The 16165-nt window shown below is 51.5% G+C and overlaps 1 protein-coding gene across 1 annotated transcript; it reads right to left on the bottom strand.

Annotated features, from left to right (window-relative positions):
• Positions 1 to 2812: 2812 nt before the first annotated feature.
• On the bottom strand, positions 2813 to 12813 carry CBX6 (chromobox 6; the record flags this gene model as incomplete). Its single annotated transcript, XM_082497803.1, has 5 exons — positions 2813 to 3787; positions 11947 to 12013; positions 12237 to 12302; positions 12528 to 12571; positions 12745 to 12813. The coding sequence occupies 5 exons, from the start codon at positions 12811 to 12813 to the stop codon at positions 2813 to 2815; spliced, it is 1221 nt and encodes a 406-aa protein (XP_082353929.1).
• Between the last annotated feature and the right edge of the window lie 3352 nt (positions 12814 to 16165).

Genomic DNA, 16165 nt, shown 5'->3' with positions numbered 1-16165 from the left:
AATTCCTGCCCCCTGCCCCCAAAGAACACCATACAAGAGACACTGGGGAAAAGAATTCTGCCAAGCGAACATACCTTGGCCAAAACACATCAAGAGTTTCCTATTAAAGTTCCCTTTTATCTCCCACTTAAACACTTCAATTATTTTTTTTTCAGAGCCTCAATACCACAAAACAAAACACATCACCACATACACACCAAACAGTAACTTAACAACCTAAAGTGACTGGCCAGTTTGCATTCACCCCACAAAGAAGCTCCTCTTACTTCGCAGCTGCAGAATAGTTCTTTTTGAGAAGGGGAGGGAAAAAGAGAAGAATCTCCTTGCTATTTCCCAAAGAGCGAGCTTTTCCCTATGCCTACAAACTGCTCATCTTTGAAGTTGCAGTCAAATGGATAGGCTATGCTAAAACAAGGGATCCCCGGGTGTGCCAGGCACAGGAGAGATGAAAAAAAGAAAGACACAAAAAATACAGGCAGGTATTAATATAGACACGCACACAAGTCCAACAAGTTATAGGAAGCCTTAGCTTGGTGAATGGATTGGGGAAGTCTCTTTCTCCCTGCCCCTAGCTTCAGCTGTGAACGCAACCACATCCCCAAAGAGTCCACTAAGCTCTTTAACCAAAGAAAGAAAGAGGTGTGCAAAGGGTGGTGCTAACAGCACCTGGAATTCCCCCTCAGACCATCTGCACAGACATTCAACCACAACTGGCGTGAATTCACCATGCCCCATGGCTTTGAATGTCACCCGCTGCAAGGCAAAGCTTGTGGGGAGGGCAGCAAAGATTTTACCACATCAACCCAGGCACTGGAGGTGGGGAAGAGACAAGCTCTGGGCACAGAAGCCCTAATTAAGGTCAGAAACTGGTCTACCACCCCAACGACACCCCTCAGGCAGACAAATATTACCTCTCTCCCACAAACTGCCTCCCTTCTATCCTCAGACCACTGCAACCACAAAATCACTACTCCACATGAGAGCACTCCTCGGAGCTGGCAGCTCCTGAGCATCCTCATGCGGAAGCACCAGAGGGGCCAATTCCACTTGTGTTCTCCCATCCAGGGCAGTTTTCTAAGTAGATGAGCCCTGGTGCAGGGAATTTTTTCCACCCTTTTCACCTCTGCAGCATGTTGTATAGAAGTGACACCTCTTTGCCCCATCCCAAATACCAGGGACAGGGCTGAGAGGGTGAGGCTCTCCCATGGATTGATTACAGCACCTCTTTTCCTCGCCCCTACAGGCTCAGTCCTGTGTGAGTAGGGGGAGAAGGGAGAGCAAAGGAATGGCATCTCACTGTGAAGCTTAGGACCCACACAGAAATGGAGCAAGCCAGAAATGGCAGGCTAAAGAGAGAGCTTATTTTGGATGTGAACAAGGGTGATATCACGGCAAGAGGGAGATGTGGATAAAGAACAGCAAGCTGTGGTCTTGCTTGCTCCTACTTGCTAGGGGCAAAAAAGAAGGAATTTCTAGATCAGCTCACAAGAGCTCTAGGGGAAGAGATCCAGCAGACATGCATACAATGTGAGAGACAGTTATTTCTTATTAGCACCTTTGGTTGACAGTTGTAAGGGCCGTTTCAGATGCTGAAAAGACAGAGGGGAACCCTCTTCCAGGCCATCCACCACAGGGAAAGGAGAGCAGGAGAGACAAAAGGAAGTAGGAAGAGCAAATGACCTGCCTTAGCATCCATCCCTCCCTCCTTCTGACAGAGAGGAGGGGAAGCAAAAAAGGTTGGGGGAAGCTTACGCGCAAGGCAGAAGACCAGCCTCACCTGGCTGGGGCAACATCACGCTGTCAGCGTACCTTCTCCCAAACTGAAGGATGGATGCACAGCCCACTCCCACTTCCACCACAGAAAGGCCAGGGAAGGGCATTTCATGCCCTCTCCCCCAGGCAAGTGCAAGTGATGAACACCAGGAGGAAGGTCTGGGCCAGAAGCAGACTCCCCTTTTCTTCCCTTCCCCCAGCAAAGCTGAGCAAGTTGGAAGATGCAGGAGAAGAGGGACCAGGCCACCTGAAAGCGCCCATACAACTGCCAAGGTAGCACCAATAGTCAAAAGAAAGGGAAAGCCAATATGAGGCGTATGCTGCATGGGGTAACCCCCAGCCACCCCAGCTTTGTCTCAAGCACCTTCCAGGCATGACGCTTCACCTGCCCCTCTCCCCTTCACTCTGAGGGCATCTGGATCAGCCACTGCCACAAGGACAGCACAAATGGCGGCAGATCCAGGCCGCAAGCCAAGAACGGGAAGGATGGCAGGATCGGAGTCATGGCAGGGGGGAAACATAGGAATGGAAGAAACTGCATGCACATTGTGGGAGAAGGCTTTGGGGGAGTAGGGGAGGGCTCAAGTCCTCCGACACCCTCCCCTCAAGGGTCTGGAGCTCCTCTTCAGTTTTTGTCAAAGATGGAAGGGGAAGGAGGGGGAAGAGCACCTTCCCCACCACCCCCACAGGCACACAGACACATGCTCACCCATCCCTCATCCCCAAAGGCTCCACTGCCCGTTGGACAACACCACATTCAAGGACAAACAACCACTCCCCAAGCCCCACCACGACCCTCCCTGCCTCTCCTCCCAGCAGCAGTGACACCCAGGAACAGCGGGTGTCTCCGCTCCCCCCACTGACACGCTCCAGCCTCCAGGCAAGAGGGAGTGGGCAGAAGGAAAGGAGGAGGAAGGGTGGCAGTGAGGGCAGAGGGACAGCCAAGGGGAGGAGGAGAGAACTAAGGACAGCCATTCGCACCACGACTTCTCACAGGTAGAGCTCCCCCCATGCCGCTGGAGCAGGGGGACCTGGCTGCTCACTTGCTGCCACCTCCACCACCACCACCCGCTGCCACCTTCTCAAAATCTTCCGCATTGCAGAACTCCTTGATGGTGACAGTGAGGAGGTTGCTGGTGACATCCGTGACCACCACATTAGAGCAAGGGGACATCTCGGGACGCCAGTCGCCAGCTTCCTGCTCCGGGTCAGAAGAGGAGAGGGACAAGGAGGGCGTCTGTCCCCCACTGCACCCTCCTGGGGGAGAACGCTTGCTGGTGGCGGCCGACTCAGGTGGGATTGAGAGGTCAAGGACCTCTGACTCGCGCCAGTCGGGGATGGCTGGGCTGAGGGTCTCAGGGAGCAGCTTTGGCGGGGAATCATCTGGATCAGACGAGGAGTGGGGGGCTGGCGACGGGCAGCCAGAGGAGCTGGAGCTGGGGGCATCATAAGGGGTTGAGCCCATAATGAGCCCACAGGAGGCTGCCTGGGAGCCTTCGGCCTCCCCTTTGCCCTCCAGAGAGGGGGCAGGTGCAGTGGACGGCTTATTGTAGAGCGAAAAGGCGCCAAACTTCATGTGGCGGATCTGGGTGCGGAGGACGCTCTCGCTGAACTTTTTGCTCTTTCCAATGACGCGGTTTCGGGATGGGATCTTGGGCCGAGCCAGGCCCCCGGCCCCATTGGCTGGCTTCCCACCTTTGTCAATGACTTTGAGGTTGAGAATGATGCGGCTGCGCTTGGGCTCACGGGGTTTAACCTTACGGTTGATGATGCGGACGGTCTCCGAGAAGGGAGAGACGGGAGGACGGATTCCAGCCCCGCCACCCATGCTCCCGCTGTTCTGGGGGTCCGGACGAGGCAGGGGGCGCCGGGACATGCGGTGGCATCGCCGGATGTCTTTCTTGAGCCGGTGCACTGCAGCGCTGGAGTGAAGCTTGGGAGAGGAGGTACTAGAACCAGGCTTGACAGAAAAGTGTACATCCCCAATGTGGAGGGCCTCCGCCTGGGCCCGAGCCTGCGGTGGTGGGGAGAGAAAAAAAAACAAACAGGGTCAGAGAGGCAGCCTAGGTGTAGCCAAGTCTCAAATCTGGCACTGCTCACCTCAGGACAAGCACTTACTAGCAATGCCGCGTCACATTTATACCTATATTAACAACAAGCACACATACACACCTATGGACTATTGGTAAGTATGGCATAGCCCCCATACAAGCATAGCACACTATCTATATCCTTTTTGGCCAGCTAATCAATCCCTAGGCACTGCCCCCATTGACATGCGATTCCCCCAGGAGGAAACTGCCACCCTCTAGTCATCTTTCAGGGTTACAGTTAGTGGTTTCCAAGGCCCCCTCTCAGTCATCACCAGCCAATGAGCACAACCTTCCACTGTCAGCCAAACAACCAAGCATCCTCCTAGGCAGTGGGGCCGTTCCTGTTGCGTTAGCATCCAAAATTATACACTAGTCCCAAGACAGGAGACTGTATCCAGTCCTCTACGAAATGAGCATGAGACAAGGGAGAAAGGAATAGTAACGCATTCAGTTTGCTCTTCCTCTCCCACAACCAGACTCATCTGTTTTGGAAAGTATGGTAGAAGGGGACCTTGAGGAACACAGAGGGAGGTGGGTGAGGGCAGTCTGATGGAGCTGTCTTTAGCTAAGCACAAGAAATGCAGAGATCCAAAGCTTAATTTTAACTAGAGACCACAAGCAACTTGTTTATCCTTACTCTGCCGTGGGAGCAAGGTCCAGTGCTTAAAGCCAGAGACCAGGCCAGCTGGAACTCAAGTCAAGTTTAACTGCATCTCCAAAGAAGAGATTGCCTTGTCCTTTTGAACACTACATTTATGTGAAACCTACCAATGAAACAGAGTAGGAACAGCACTGTTTCAATTGCCTGGTGCCAGCCCTCTCTGAGAACCAGGGCAGGGGAACAAGACTTTTAAGCTCTTCTGGAGCTTGGAGATAGTGCCAAAACCTGGCCTGGTTCACACACCAGAGACAGAAACATTTCCTGGCAGCAGGAAAAAGTTTCATTGGTAAGCTGAGGCGATATGACCTGAAGACCCAGTGGGCATAGAAACCCAGAGCATATTCTTACATCACCCCTTGTCAGAGCACAGTTGCTTGTAGAGCTTAGTCTCCCACCTGCACCCTGTTCCTTGCCCAAACCAGCCCCCTTCCTTATTCTCTCTCAGCAGTGGTCACAGGCAGAGGTCACTCAGGCCTGGAGGGGAGAGGCGAGACCCCCTCTGATTGCCCATCTAGTGAGTCGCTTCCCCCATCTCGTGGGCACAACAAGAACTGCAGTGCTAGAAGACAGCTGCTTTTCCTCCCCAACTTTTCCATCCCGTTGCCCCCTAGCACACGCCAAGATTGGGATGGCTTTTTGCCAGCTAAGAGCTTAAGCACTCCAACACCATCTCCTTTGTCACCCTGCAGGCTGTGCCTCCTACCACAGAAACGCCTGGGGAAAAAATGTGCGTGTAAAGGCAGGGATCTAACAGACATAAGCGAGGGGCCCAGGCCAGCTCTTGCACAATAAGCTCAAAGCCCTGGCCCTACATCCCCAGAACTCTGTTGTTGCCCAGTGCCCCTCTTCTCCCACCGAGATCCCCATGGGAACCACAGAAGATCCTGAACGAGCAGAAAACAGAGACGTGAAGACATTTTGCTCCTCCCTGGCTAATGCTGGATCATACCCTGCAGTACTACTTGTATTCTGGCTTTAAAAGGACTGCAAAAATGAGGCTGCCTTCCCCAGCTGTATGTGAAAACGCAGACCGAAGGCTCATCTGCACCAGGGACTTTACCTAGACTTTGTATTAGCCAACTGACAAAGAAATAGGGATGAGTAACATGACTGTCAAGGCAGGCACAGGCTACTCTCCACATTAACCCTGGGCTGTACAGACCTGTTTCATCTAGCTACAGGGACGCATCCCCCGCCCAGACAAACCCCAACACATTCTGCTGTAGCAGGAAGCATCCCAGTGTCTAGCTAGTTTCTCTTTGCTCAGCCTCACACATTACTCCATGTCCCAAACTATTCAGAAAATTAACAGTTAGATACAGTTCCTGTCCCCAGCATCCTAGAGGCTGGAGCGCAGCAGCAGCAGACAAACTCCCTGCACCAAGCAGCAACTCTCCCCCTCCCATCCCAATGATCCACAACCTAGAGACCTCGCAGACCCTGTCAGAAGGTCACAGGCACAGGCAGGTGCACATCTAGGGTTGCACTTGCTCCCTGTCTTCACAGGTCCCACTGAAACAGATGGCAGACACCAGGACAAGCTACAGTTTGCTTTCTGACATTACTTACCAGCACAGCTTGGATTAACAATTTCACTCTTTCTTCCCCCCCCCCCCCAATCACAGCCAGCCTTTCCACCATTGGTGCTGTGCGTTGAGCTTCTTGCAAATTTACCACTGCTCAGGGGAGAGCAAAGTGCAACACAGTGTCCCGTTCCAAACTGCAGGACAGGGAAACCAGGCAGAGGGTACAGACAGACGCACAGGTAAAAATCCTTGATCCACAGCTTCAGCAGATAGAAACAAGCATCCTTCAGGGCCTCTCCTGCTGCCAACACTGCCTGTCTTCTAGATTAATTCCCTAACCTGTAATCATGCCTTGGTATGAGGAGTTCTGCCCCCTCTGCTCAGAGCTGAGTCTAATTGCCACCTGCCCACAGTGCTGCCTCCCATCACCCATGTGAGAAAGAAGCAGGCCTCCCTCCACATCTCCCCTGAGCCATAGTTACCTTATACACACCAAAATTCCTCAAAGCTTCCTATCAACCATGTTAAATGAAAAGCGATAATGCTGGGATGGTCACTGCCTGGCCACTTCCATAGCCCTGCTGATTTTACTTTCTCAGCCTGTGCACATTAATCAGCTCCTGTCCTGTTTTGACAGAGAGACCTGTCTTGGATTTGTGCTTACACAGCACCTAGCACAGAGCCCTGGTCCACAGCTAGGACTTTTCAGTGCCAGAACCACTAGTTCTCCTTTACTTGCTACATGTCTGTGTTTCCAGTTAGTTCTGGGGCACTTCCTCAAGGCTGAAGCTGTTTCTAACTCATGTTTCAGCTCTCTGCATTTATTAAATTCTGGTTTCAGTAGTGTCTAGGTAGGCTGCATGCACCATCAACCTCTTTGGCCAGATTATTAAGAAAGAGGGTAAGCTGGGACCCAACAGTTCCCCGAGGTGCTACACTGCTGTCCCCAGTGACCAGCTTCAACATGGGTTCCAAAGAACAATATGCAAATATTCAGCTTAGCTTGAACTTGTTTTTCCAGGTAAGGTTTCAAGAAAAATGGTATCAGATGCTTTATCTAAGACCGGCCCCCAGAGCCCTCTCACTTGCAAAGCTCAGTATTCCTACCATAGGATCAGGTTTATTCAGGCATCAACTATACAAACTCAAGTCTCTTCCCTGCAGAGGACAGCACATTTTCTGGGCTCTCCTCCCCCTGCTTCCAACTTCACATTAAGTAACTTGCTACCTCTCGTTTGGAGAGGATTCGGCATTCAGTTTTATCTGTTGGAAACGCACTCCTCCCTGCTATGGATCTAATACTCAATCACACTCACGAGCCATATGAGCATGAGATCTTTTAAAAACAAACCCGTTTAATCCTTTTGGCTGTGTCACCACAGTTTGCTACTTAACTCAGAAGTTTACCAAATGGAAACTACCTCTGGGTTTTTGCTGGTTTTGCCTGCAGAATCTGCTCACTGCTGAAGAGGTACTCAGCATGTATACAAAGTAATTCACTCTCTGCTTACAGCTCAGGCTACATCAGGATGCAGCTTCTGGAGGCTTGCTGCAGTGCTCCGTCAGGAGAGCAAGGCAATTGCTAGGATTGCTTCCTTCCCCCCCCCCCCCCCCCCCTTCCCTTTTGGGATATGGATCACCTTTATTTAGCTTGTACAGCTTTTCCTCATTGCCCCAGGGAACTAGTATATCTCCCCTGTTCCCTACTATTTCTGAATAAACGTCCCTTGAGGCCCAGCAAACATATTTGTTCATTCATTCCCTTAACGCACTGAGGCACACAAGCACGTACATGGACACGTGCTTAGAAAAGCCTCTCTTACCTGATTTGTATCAAAACCTCTGCAATTTGGAAGAAAAAAAAAAAAAGGACAAAAAAGAGACCTTGTCAGGCAACGGTTTTCTAGTTAATTATTTCAAAATCAAGTCATTTCCAGTAGCGCTGCTGCACCATAGTAGCGCTACTCTCTCATAAATTACTGGTTCTGCTTTGTCTTTTATTCTCCACCTGCATTCCCACAGTCCTTGCTCCAAAGAGCATTCGCAAGAGCTCTTCTTTCCCCTTTTTGGCTGCCATTCTGCCTTTTTATCGCCCTCTTTCTTCTGCAGTCTTCCAAGTGACAAGGCAACAGCAAGCCAGTTCATAGCACAGTTCTCCCAAGCAACACTGCCATAAACTAAAGTTTCCCTACTGGATGGGGAACAAAATGCTACAAAGGGGAATGGTCTGTTTTCAAACCACTGGGGGATAATTTACGAACAGGGAGGAGATCAAAAGAAACCCAACTCCAACTTTAGAGTTCAAGGAAGGTCGAAGCGACAGAACACCGCGCTGCTCAGCCCCTTCTTCCCCCCTTCCCCCCCCTCCCCCCCCCCCCCCAGGCTCTCCCTTATTCTGCTCTCTTTACTTCTTCCTCCCCATTAACCTTCTCCAGTCTTTTCACCTTAGTATTTACAGCCACCCCGACTAGGGGTCTTTGCTAGCCACCCACTGAGCTTGCAGATTGGGCTCAGTCTCTTAATAGCACTTGCTAGACTTTATTAAATTAGTTGGCGAGTTTTGCATTCCTCTCAGCGGAGTGCTGAGGGAAAAGCAAAATAAAAAGAGCAAACCGAGCAGGGGAAAAAAGGAATATTGCTATAGTATGTGCTACCTCTCTTTCTAACCTCACACCAGCTTCCACTCTGACCTCCAGCTGAAGGGCCTGTCCTCAAGGATAACTTCTGCCAGACACCTAAGTAGTAAGGTAAGAGCCTTACATACAGTGCTGCCCATCTCAGACCAAGGACTCCGCTTCCCATACACTCAGTGAGCACAAAGCTTGCAGCATACCAGCAGCCTCCCAAGAATTACAACCTCCCGCCAAGCTTGATCTCAGCTGTGGGAAAGTTTGCCCCTAGTATGCAGAGGATAAAGACCCATTTCCTGCCCAAAACTTTGCAGTTGAAGTTTGCAGGGGTCACTTTCAACACCGACCATCTTGATAGCGATATTACAAAGCCTGGACTATAATTTCCCTTTGCAGTCTGATCAAAAGGGCAAGTGTTAGACAGCTCTCAGCAACAGAAGCCTGGCTTACAAAGGCAGCAGGTGGCTGAAGATACAGCTTTTCAAAGCTTTTCCAAAGGCGTGGGCCACTAACCTGCTGGAATGCTTTCTGCAAATCCCCCTGGGTGCCTATCTGCAGCTTTTGAGAACTAATCCCAGGATAAACCTAGCCCCAACTGCAAACCAGAACACCCACACATGCCAGGGGACTGAGCAGCGGATCAGAGCACTTATTTCAATGCCTTACTGGAGGCTCAGAAGCCTAAGTTTGGGCACTGATGCACGTGAAAAATCCTAGCAAGCCACTGAGTTGAGGGCAGACTAGTCTACCAAAGCAGTCCTAGGCCAGACTCCTGCTTAAACGTCATTGCATCCAGGCCTAATCTGTTCAGTTAACAGATCAAAAAGAATATTGTTCTAACTGCCAACTCCAAAGACTCCCTCTGGGATGCAAGAGTCAAATTTCTTCCCCTGCTTCTGAAATTCTCACTGGCAAGAGATTCTGTATCAGAAAGAATCAAAAACATAGTTAGCGATGCACAAGGTAAAACCAAATCCTACTCCTCCCGCAGCAGCACCAGTGCTGCGGGTCTAGCAGAGGTCTAACCCACATCTTCAGCAGGTCAGAAGAATTGACCGAGAGATGCACATGACGCAAGGTATCATGCTGGTCTCAGTCATGTTTCTAGCCACAGTTGCGCTGCAGTGCTTTGCCTGAACAGAGCTCAAACAAGTTCAGATAGGGCTAGCTGAGATAGGGTTACTTCTTGCTGCCTGGCCTGGGGTGTTATTTTTAGGGTAGGATCCCAAGTCACAGAAAACCAGCAAGCCAGAGCGCTAGCAGTTTCACCAGCTCCGCTCCCCAGAGCTGCAAACCAAGCAGCAGTGGCAGCGCTCTGCCCTGCCAGCCTCTCCCACAATGTGGCACCAGCCTTCAGGAGAGCTCATCTCGCTCCCTATTGCGATCCATCTTCTACAAAGTACCAAGGCAGCTCTGCAAACCCTACGGGTTTTCAGTAGTGTTTGAGAAGCTGGCAGAAGGAAGATGTGCAACAGAAATGTGTCAGGGATGTGATTCAAAGAATGCTGTTGAATAATTCAGGTTCCAAGTTTAGGGGGCTTTTAAAGGGCAAGGGGAGAAGAGGAGGAAAGAGTGGGTTTTATTTTTGAGTTTGGGGGTTGGTTTTGATTTTTTAAATGAGAGAAAAATTGGCAGTGGGTTTTGCCGTACCACATTCAGAATTAAAAAGAAAAGAAGCTGATTACACACAGTAACATTAAAAGCACAGCATAAACACTTCTCTACCGCTCTGAACAATGTCAGGTGTTACAAACACCAGTATTTTTTTTAATTCAAGTAGAGAACTATTTTAAGCTGGTGGTTTCCCTTTAAGCGTTCCTCTGCATTGTTGGAAACCTAAACACAAGGGTTTCATTTAATGCATGACTGCCAGAATGAGAGAAACCAACTAGTCTAGTTTCCCTGAATAAAAAGTAAGAGGTAGTACATATCAGTTATGTTTGTAGTTCTCAGACTGCACATACAGAATACTGTTAGCAGAAAAACAGGCAATGAGAGAGAAGGATAGTTCCATCAGCAGGACTTTCTGAGGATTACCACAGTCCCCTGGGTTTTACTCAAAGCATCAGAATACGCCTGTTCATGCATTTCTTCCGTGTGCTTCATTATGTCCTCTTAAAGCAGAGGAGAGGTGACACCCTACCCCTCACTGCTCTTTCCGGTGCTCATACGGTTAAAGTGCTGCACTGACTTGAGTAAAGCTCCTACCCACTGTCAGGCAAAGGAAAGTATTAACCTGTTTCACAGATGGGAAAACAAGCACAAAGGCTAAATGACTTGCCCCAAGCCATAGGATGACTTAGTGATAGTGATGCCTTACCACAGGGTCCACCCCAGCTGTTCCAGGGCTTTATACTGGATCAAAACCAGGGAAGCTGTGAACTCCCTCATTTGTCTCAATTGTACAAAGGTGTGTTGTGTTTCTACATTCATTTGAAGTCCGAGATCAAGATAGTTGGAGAGGGAAGGGGGGTAAGAGGGGAACAAAGCTAGGAGTTTTGTCTATAGACTTAAAAATCCACAGACCTCGCATAGGATTCACACAGCTACCAGATTTCTAATTAAAAGAAGAAATAAAAAAAAAAAAATCAGGGGGGCTGCGTTAGGGACTACCTTTCTCATTCATCACTACAAGCAAGCAGAGATGCCACAACAATACCTTCTTGCAGAGATGCTGGGTCTATCAGAGGGGAACTGGAAACTTCAGCTGCTATCCTATGCAGAGGATAGCAGAAACACTCCTCCTTCCCCCCAGACTCCCCAAAAAATAAGCAAAACAAGACCACAGTTTACAGATCAAAACATGAACCTTTCATGAAACTCTCATGGAGCACCTACATCCTGAAACATGATCAGAGGAACACAAGTGGCAGCAGGACTCGCACCACAGCTGCCCGATTGCTCAGCATGCCGCTAAGTTGCGGAGCACAGGCTGGACAGAATAGGCTGCTGAAGGAAGAGGGAATGGGGCTGACTATCTCTCCACTGCGGCAGGAGAAGGCCGTAAAAAGGGAGAGGATATTGGAAAATGCACATCCGTGCATACCGACCGTACTGCTGGGGCACCCGTCGCACGCACACATGCTCTCCCCGCACATGCTTCTGCATCCCTGCCCCCATCTGCTTTCCCATCGGGTTGTCCCCATGTTCTCAGGGCCAGGCGGCAGGCACAAGTCACTTGAAAGTCCAGTCCTTCCAAGGGCACAAACCAGCAAGGTTTGAGAGACATTTGGTTAGGCCCAAGTTTTTTAAATAAGAGTTACCTTCAGGAGAAAAGTTTTAGGCTTAGGTCCTCTCTTCTTGGGCCCATACAGCTCACGCTCTCGTTCCCTTTAAGGAGTCAAATTTGTCAAGAAGTTAAAACTTTTCCCAAAGGGAGAAACAGAAGCAAACAAGTTTAAAGAACAAGAAAGAAAAGGGAAAAAGAAAGAAAAGGAGGGAGGAAAAAAAAAAAAAAAAAAAAGGAAGGCGCCTGGATGCCCTTTACCACTCACCCACCCAAAGCCAAACCTGCTGCAGCCCCCCCAGCCCAGGGCGGGGGATAAGCACTCACTTCTGCTCGAAGGCGGCGATGAGGCGGGAGTCCAGGATGTTCTCCTCGGGTTCCCAGGTGCTGTACCTGCCGGGGGCGCGGGCAGTGGAGGGAGGGGGGTGAAGCACAAGCGGAGGTGTTAGCAGCCCCCCCCCCCAGCCCAGCCGTACACAGAGACACCCCCCCCCGCCCGGTCCCCGTCCCATCCCGTCCCTCCCGACCCCCGCAGCCCCGGGGGCGGCCCCCACGGGGCGGCGCGGGCGGAGAGGAGGGGGGCGGCGGGCCCCCCCCTCCCCAGCGGGGTGCACTCACTTGATGGCCCAGCCTTTCCATTTCACCAGGTACTCGATGCGCCCCTGCAACACACGGGGGAGGGAAGGGGGTGGGGGGTGAGCGGGGGTGTTGTGAGGCGGGGGCCCCGGCGAACGGCGCGGCCGGGGCCCGGCACCAAGGAGCCGGGATGGGAGTGGGGTGTCCGTCGGCCGCCCCCCCCCCCCCCCCCGCGCCCCAATTCCGGGCAGCCTTTCACCTTTCGGATGCGCCGCTTGATGATGGACTCGGCGGCGAAGACGCGCTCCCCCACTGCAGACAGCTCCATCTTGCTCCTCAGCGGCGGTGGCGGCGGCGCCCACAGCCCATAATAATCCCGCCCGCCCGCGCCGCCCCGCCCACTGCCCCCCGCCCCGCCCTCCTCGTGCCGCCGCCGGCTCGCGCACGCCCGCGCGCCCCCTCCCGCCGCGGCCGCGCGTGACCCTCCTCCCCCCCCCCCCTTCCTCCACCCCCCGTTGTGGGGGGAGCGGTTGCTAAGGGAAGGGGGGCGCGCGCAGGCGCCGGCCGTTAAAGGGGCCGCGCGGCGGGTGGTGTGAGGTTGGGGGTGCTGCTGCCCCCCCTTCCGCCCCCCCTTTACTGTGAGGGGACACCAGCGGCCCTTGCCCCGGGGGGAGGGGGGGCGTCGTTCGAGGGTAGGGCCCGGTGGCGGGCGTCTTGGCGGGAGGGGAAGGCCGCCTCAGGGAGAGACCCTCGGTGTGGCGGCAGCGGTGCTGCTGCTGCACCTCTGCCGCCTCAGCCCCTTCCCGCGCGAACGGGCCCTTTTTTCGGGTTGGGGTTTTTTTTTTTTTTTGGCTTTTTTACTTAAAACAATGGCGGCAGCGAGGGCCGCGCAGCCGCCTCTCCTCCTTCTGCAAACGCAGAGGCGGCGTCACCCACCTTTAGGCAGCGGGGTGGCATCGGGGGGGTACGTGGGGAAGCAGGCGGTCTTGAAGTACCTTTCAAGGCAAAAAACTAACAATAAAGGCCCTTAAATCCTCTTTTTTTCTTTTTTATTCCTTTTTGCCTTTTGGCTGGTGCTTGTATGTGCCCTCATTTTTGAGCCAGTATAAGGTACTACAAGGTAAATGGGCCAAGTGTGCTACATAAACCTTTTTTTTTAAAAAAAATAATAGAAAAATGTTAAGTCACTTAAGAGGAATTCCCTGCCCTGAGTGTTACTGCAAAATCCTATTTAGTTTGCAGTGTGCTTTACGCTCTCTCGCAGGTGCTAAAAAGACAGGCAGAAAAATCCTCAGTCGGAGATCATTCGCTGCCGATGCAAAATGGAAGCTCGAGGTTCTGCAGCTGTCTTCGTGTGGAGCTCGTGGTCCTCCATCACCTGGAGGTCCCACCTGGCACAGCAGGACAGCGTATTATCCTGCTTTACCTCCATTTTTTAGGGTGAGCAGGGGGTACATTTTGGAATGAGACCCTCTGGAAGAAAGGGGAGTTGTGATGAGGGCTGTAGGCAATGGCCATCCTGCTTTTGCCGCTTTCTCAACCCACCGCGACCTCACCAGGTACCTGCAGAACATCGGCAACCTTCTGCTGCCTGATTTTTAGCCAGCCTGGCAGGGAGCACTCACAGCCCTCTGGGGCCTTTGCTGACCCTCTGCCTCCTCCTTCCACCTCTGGCTCTGAAGTTCCACCCAGAAGGAGGATATTTTGGAAACAGCTATATTTATCAGCACCAGCTGGGATGGATTTCCCAAAAAACAAGGTGGGCAGGTAGGAGGAGAAGCATTCTCCTCACTGCCTGCGATTCAGGCAAGATCTGTTACAGCATTTTGTTCTTTTTCACCTTAGCAGCTGAAATGTGGCAGCCACTGCAAGCTCTCTGACCAGAGGAAAAGTGACCCAAGAGAGGACATGTTCCCCACCGCCTTGTCCTCATTCAAAGGCAGGTGGATGGAGAGGTTGCTGAATGCTGACAGAGAAGAGACGGCAAATGGACAGTCACATGGACCCGGGGTTCAGGAGATGCGAACAATTCTGAGAACAAGGTGTTTCTGTGGTCAGGGACTGAACCACAGTGTACTTCACCACTGATAATTGTACATTTAGGTCATATCACTCGCTTTGAGAATAGGCTGTAAGAAGCCCTTTCTCAGGTGCTTACCATGACAGGCCAACCAAGAACAAACCCCCAGACGGATCACTCAATACTGTCACCTAGAACGGGACAGGTCCTTCTGGGCTGCCCCATTCCTCGAGACAACACTTTTTTGAATCTCAATTCTTTATACGCTTGAAGGTGACTTCAAAAGAACAAGTTGATCACACCCATTGCGTTTTGCTTTTCACTTTTTTAACTGCTTTTAACTTTGCACATTAAGTGTTCATTAACACCATCCACGTTTAAATTGGCATATTTATTACTGTTCACTTTGTTTAAACAACTGCTTTTACGCGTGTGGCTGAGCCTCAGATAACTTCCAACCATCAACATCATCCACCCTAAAAAGCAGGCACTCCCAAACCAAATGGGGGAAAAGTCCTCACACAGCTACACAAACACACGTGCAGCAGCTGTGACAGACGGCCTTGTCCCCAAACAGAAGTACGGGTGACGAGCATCACACCTCCCCTTGGGGCAGGAGCACAAGGCGTTGCCCCCCCATTCCACCAGCCAGGAGGGGCAGCAGCATTTGAGAGAGCTCCATGTGCTCTTCCCAGTTACCTTCTCCTTCCACCTGTCAGCAGGACCTTCTTTCCAGCCACAGCGGCTGCTCACAGCACTTCAAGCAGCCATTGTTACAGGTATTACCCAACCCCGGGCACTTTCATCTAACTTTTACTCTCAACAAAGCAAAATAGCAGCAGAATATCCAGCTGTTCAGAGCATTGTTGGGTATTTCCTTTTTTTCATTCACATTTCCAGTAAAACACTTTTTTTTTTTTTTTTTTTAAGAAAAAGAAAAAACACAACCTGGGAAGATGGCTCTCCCGGAACAGCTATTGTTCACTACAGGCACTGAAATAAAGTATTTTTTTGGTGCCTTGCTGCCCTCAAGACCCTGGTGCTGTAGGCTACACCGTAGCAATTCTTCCTAGCACAGCGAAGCCAGCACGGGGAAGGGATAAGCCTTGGGGGAACAAGAAGACCCTTCTCACCAGAATCCCTAGCAAGCGGTGTGCTAGTGCAGGGGGAGAGCAGCAGGTGCAGGAACATTTTTGTTGATTTTTGTTAAATGGCACTAGATAATGGGAAACTCACCTGCACAAAGCTGGTAGCTGCCTCCAGGATATTTTTTTTTGTGGACGCATGACCTGGCAGGAGTAACAGCCGCTTTATCTCTGCTAGAACAGCTCCAAGGGTTGATCAGCCAACTCCGTTGCTGTTTGCTCCAGGGAGATCGCAGTCAGGAGCAGCAGATCTCTGTAAAGAAACGGTCACTCCCTGGCCTACGCCAGGAGCCGGTGCAGCTGCACACACCTCAGCCCCTTCAGCAAACACTGCATTGGTTTTTACACAAGCCCTTGGCGCTAGGGTCATCCATGTCAAAATATTGTGAGATTTCCTGGCTGTGACTCTGAAATGCACAAGAGCGAAGACAGACCCCTCGGAGCTGACCATGGACCTCCCCATGCAGCAGTCATGGGTGGCTCAGTGGTGGTCAGAACAACCACCCCTCCAGCCC

Source organism: Vanellus vanellus, assembly GCF_965231255.1.
Source record: "Vanellus vanellus genome assembly, chromosome: 1".
Classification (NCBI taxonomy): domain Eukaryota; kingdom Metazoa; phylum Chordata; class Aves; order Charadriiformes; family Charadriidae; genus Vanellus; species Vanellus vanellus.
Note: the sequence above shows the minus strand (reverse complement) of the source record. Positions and strands in the feature narration are given on the sequence as shown.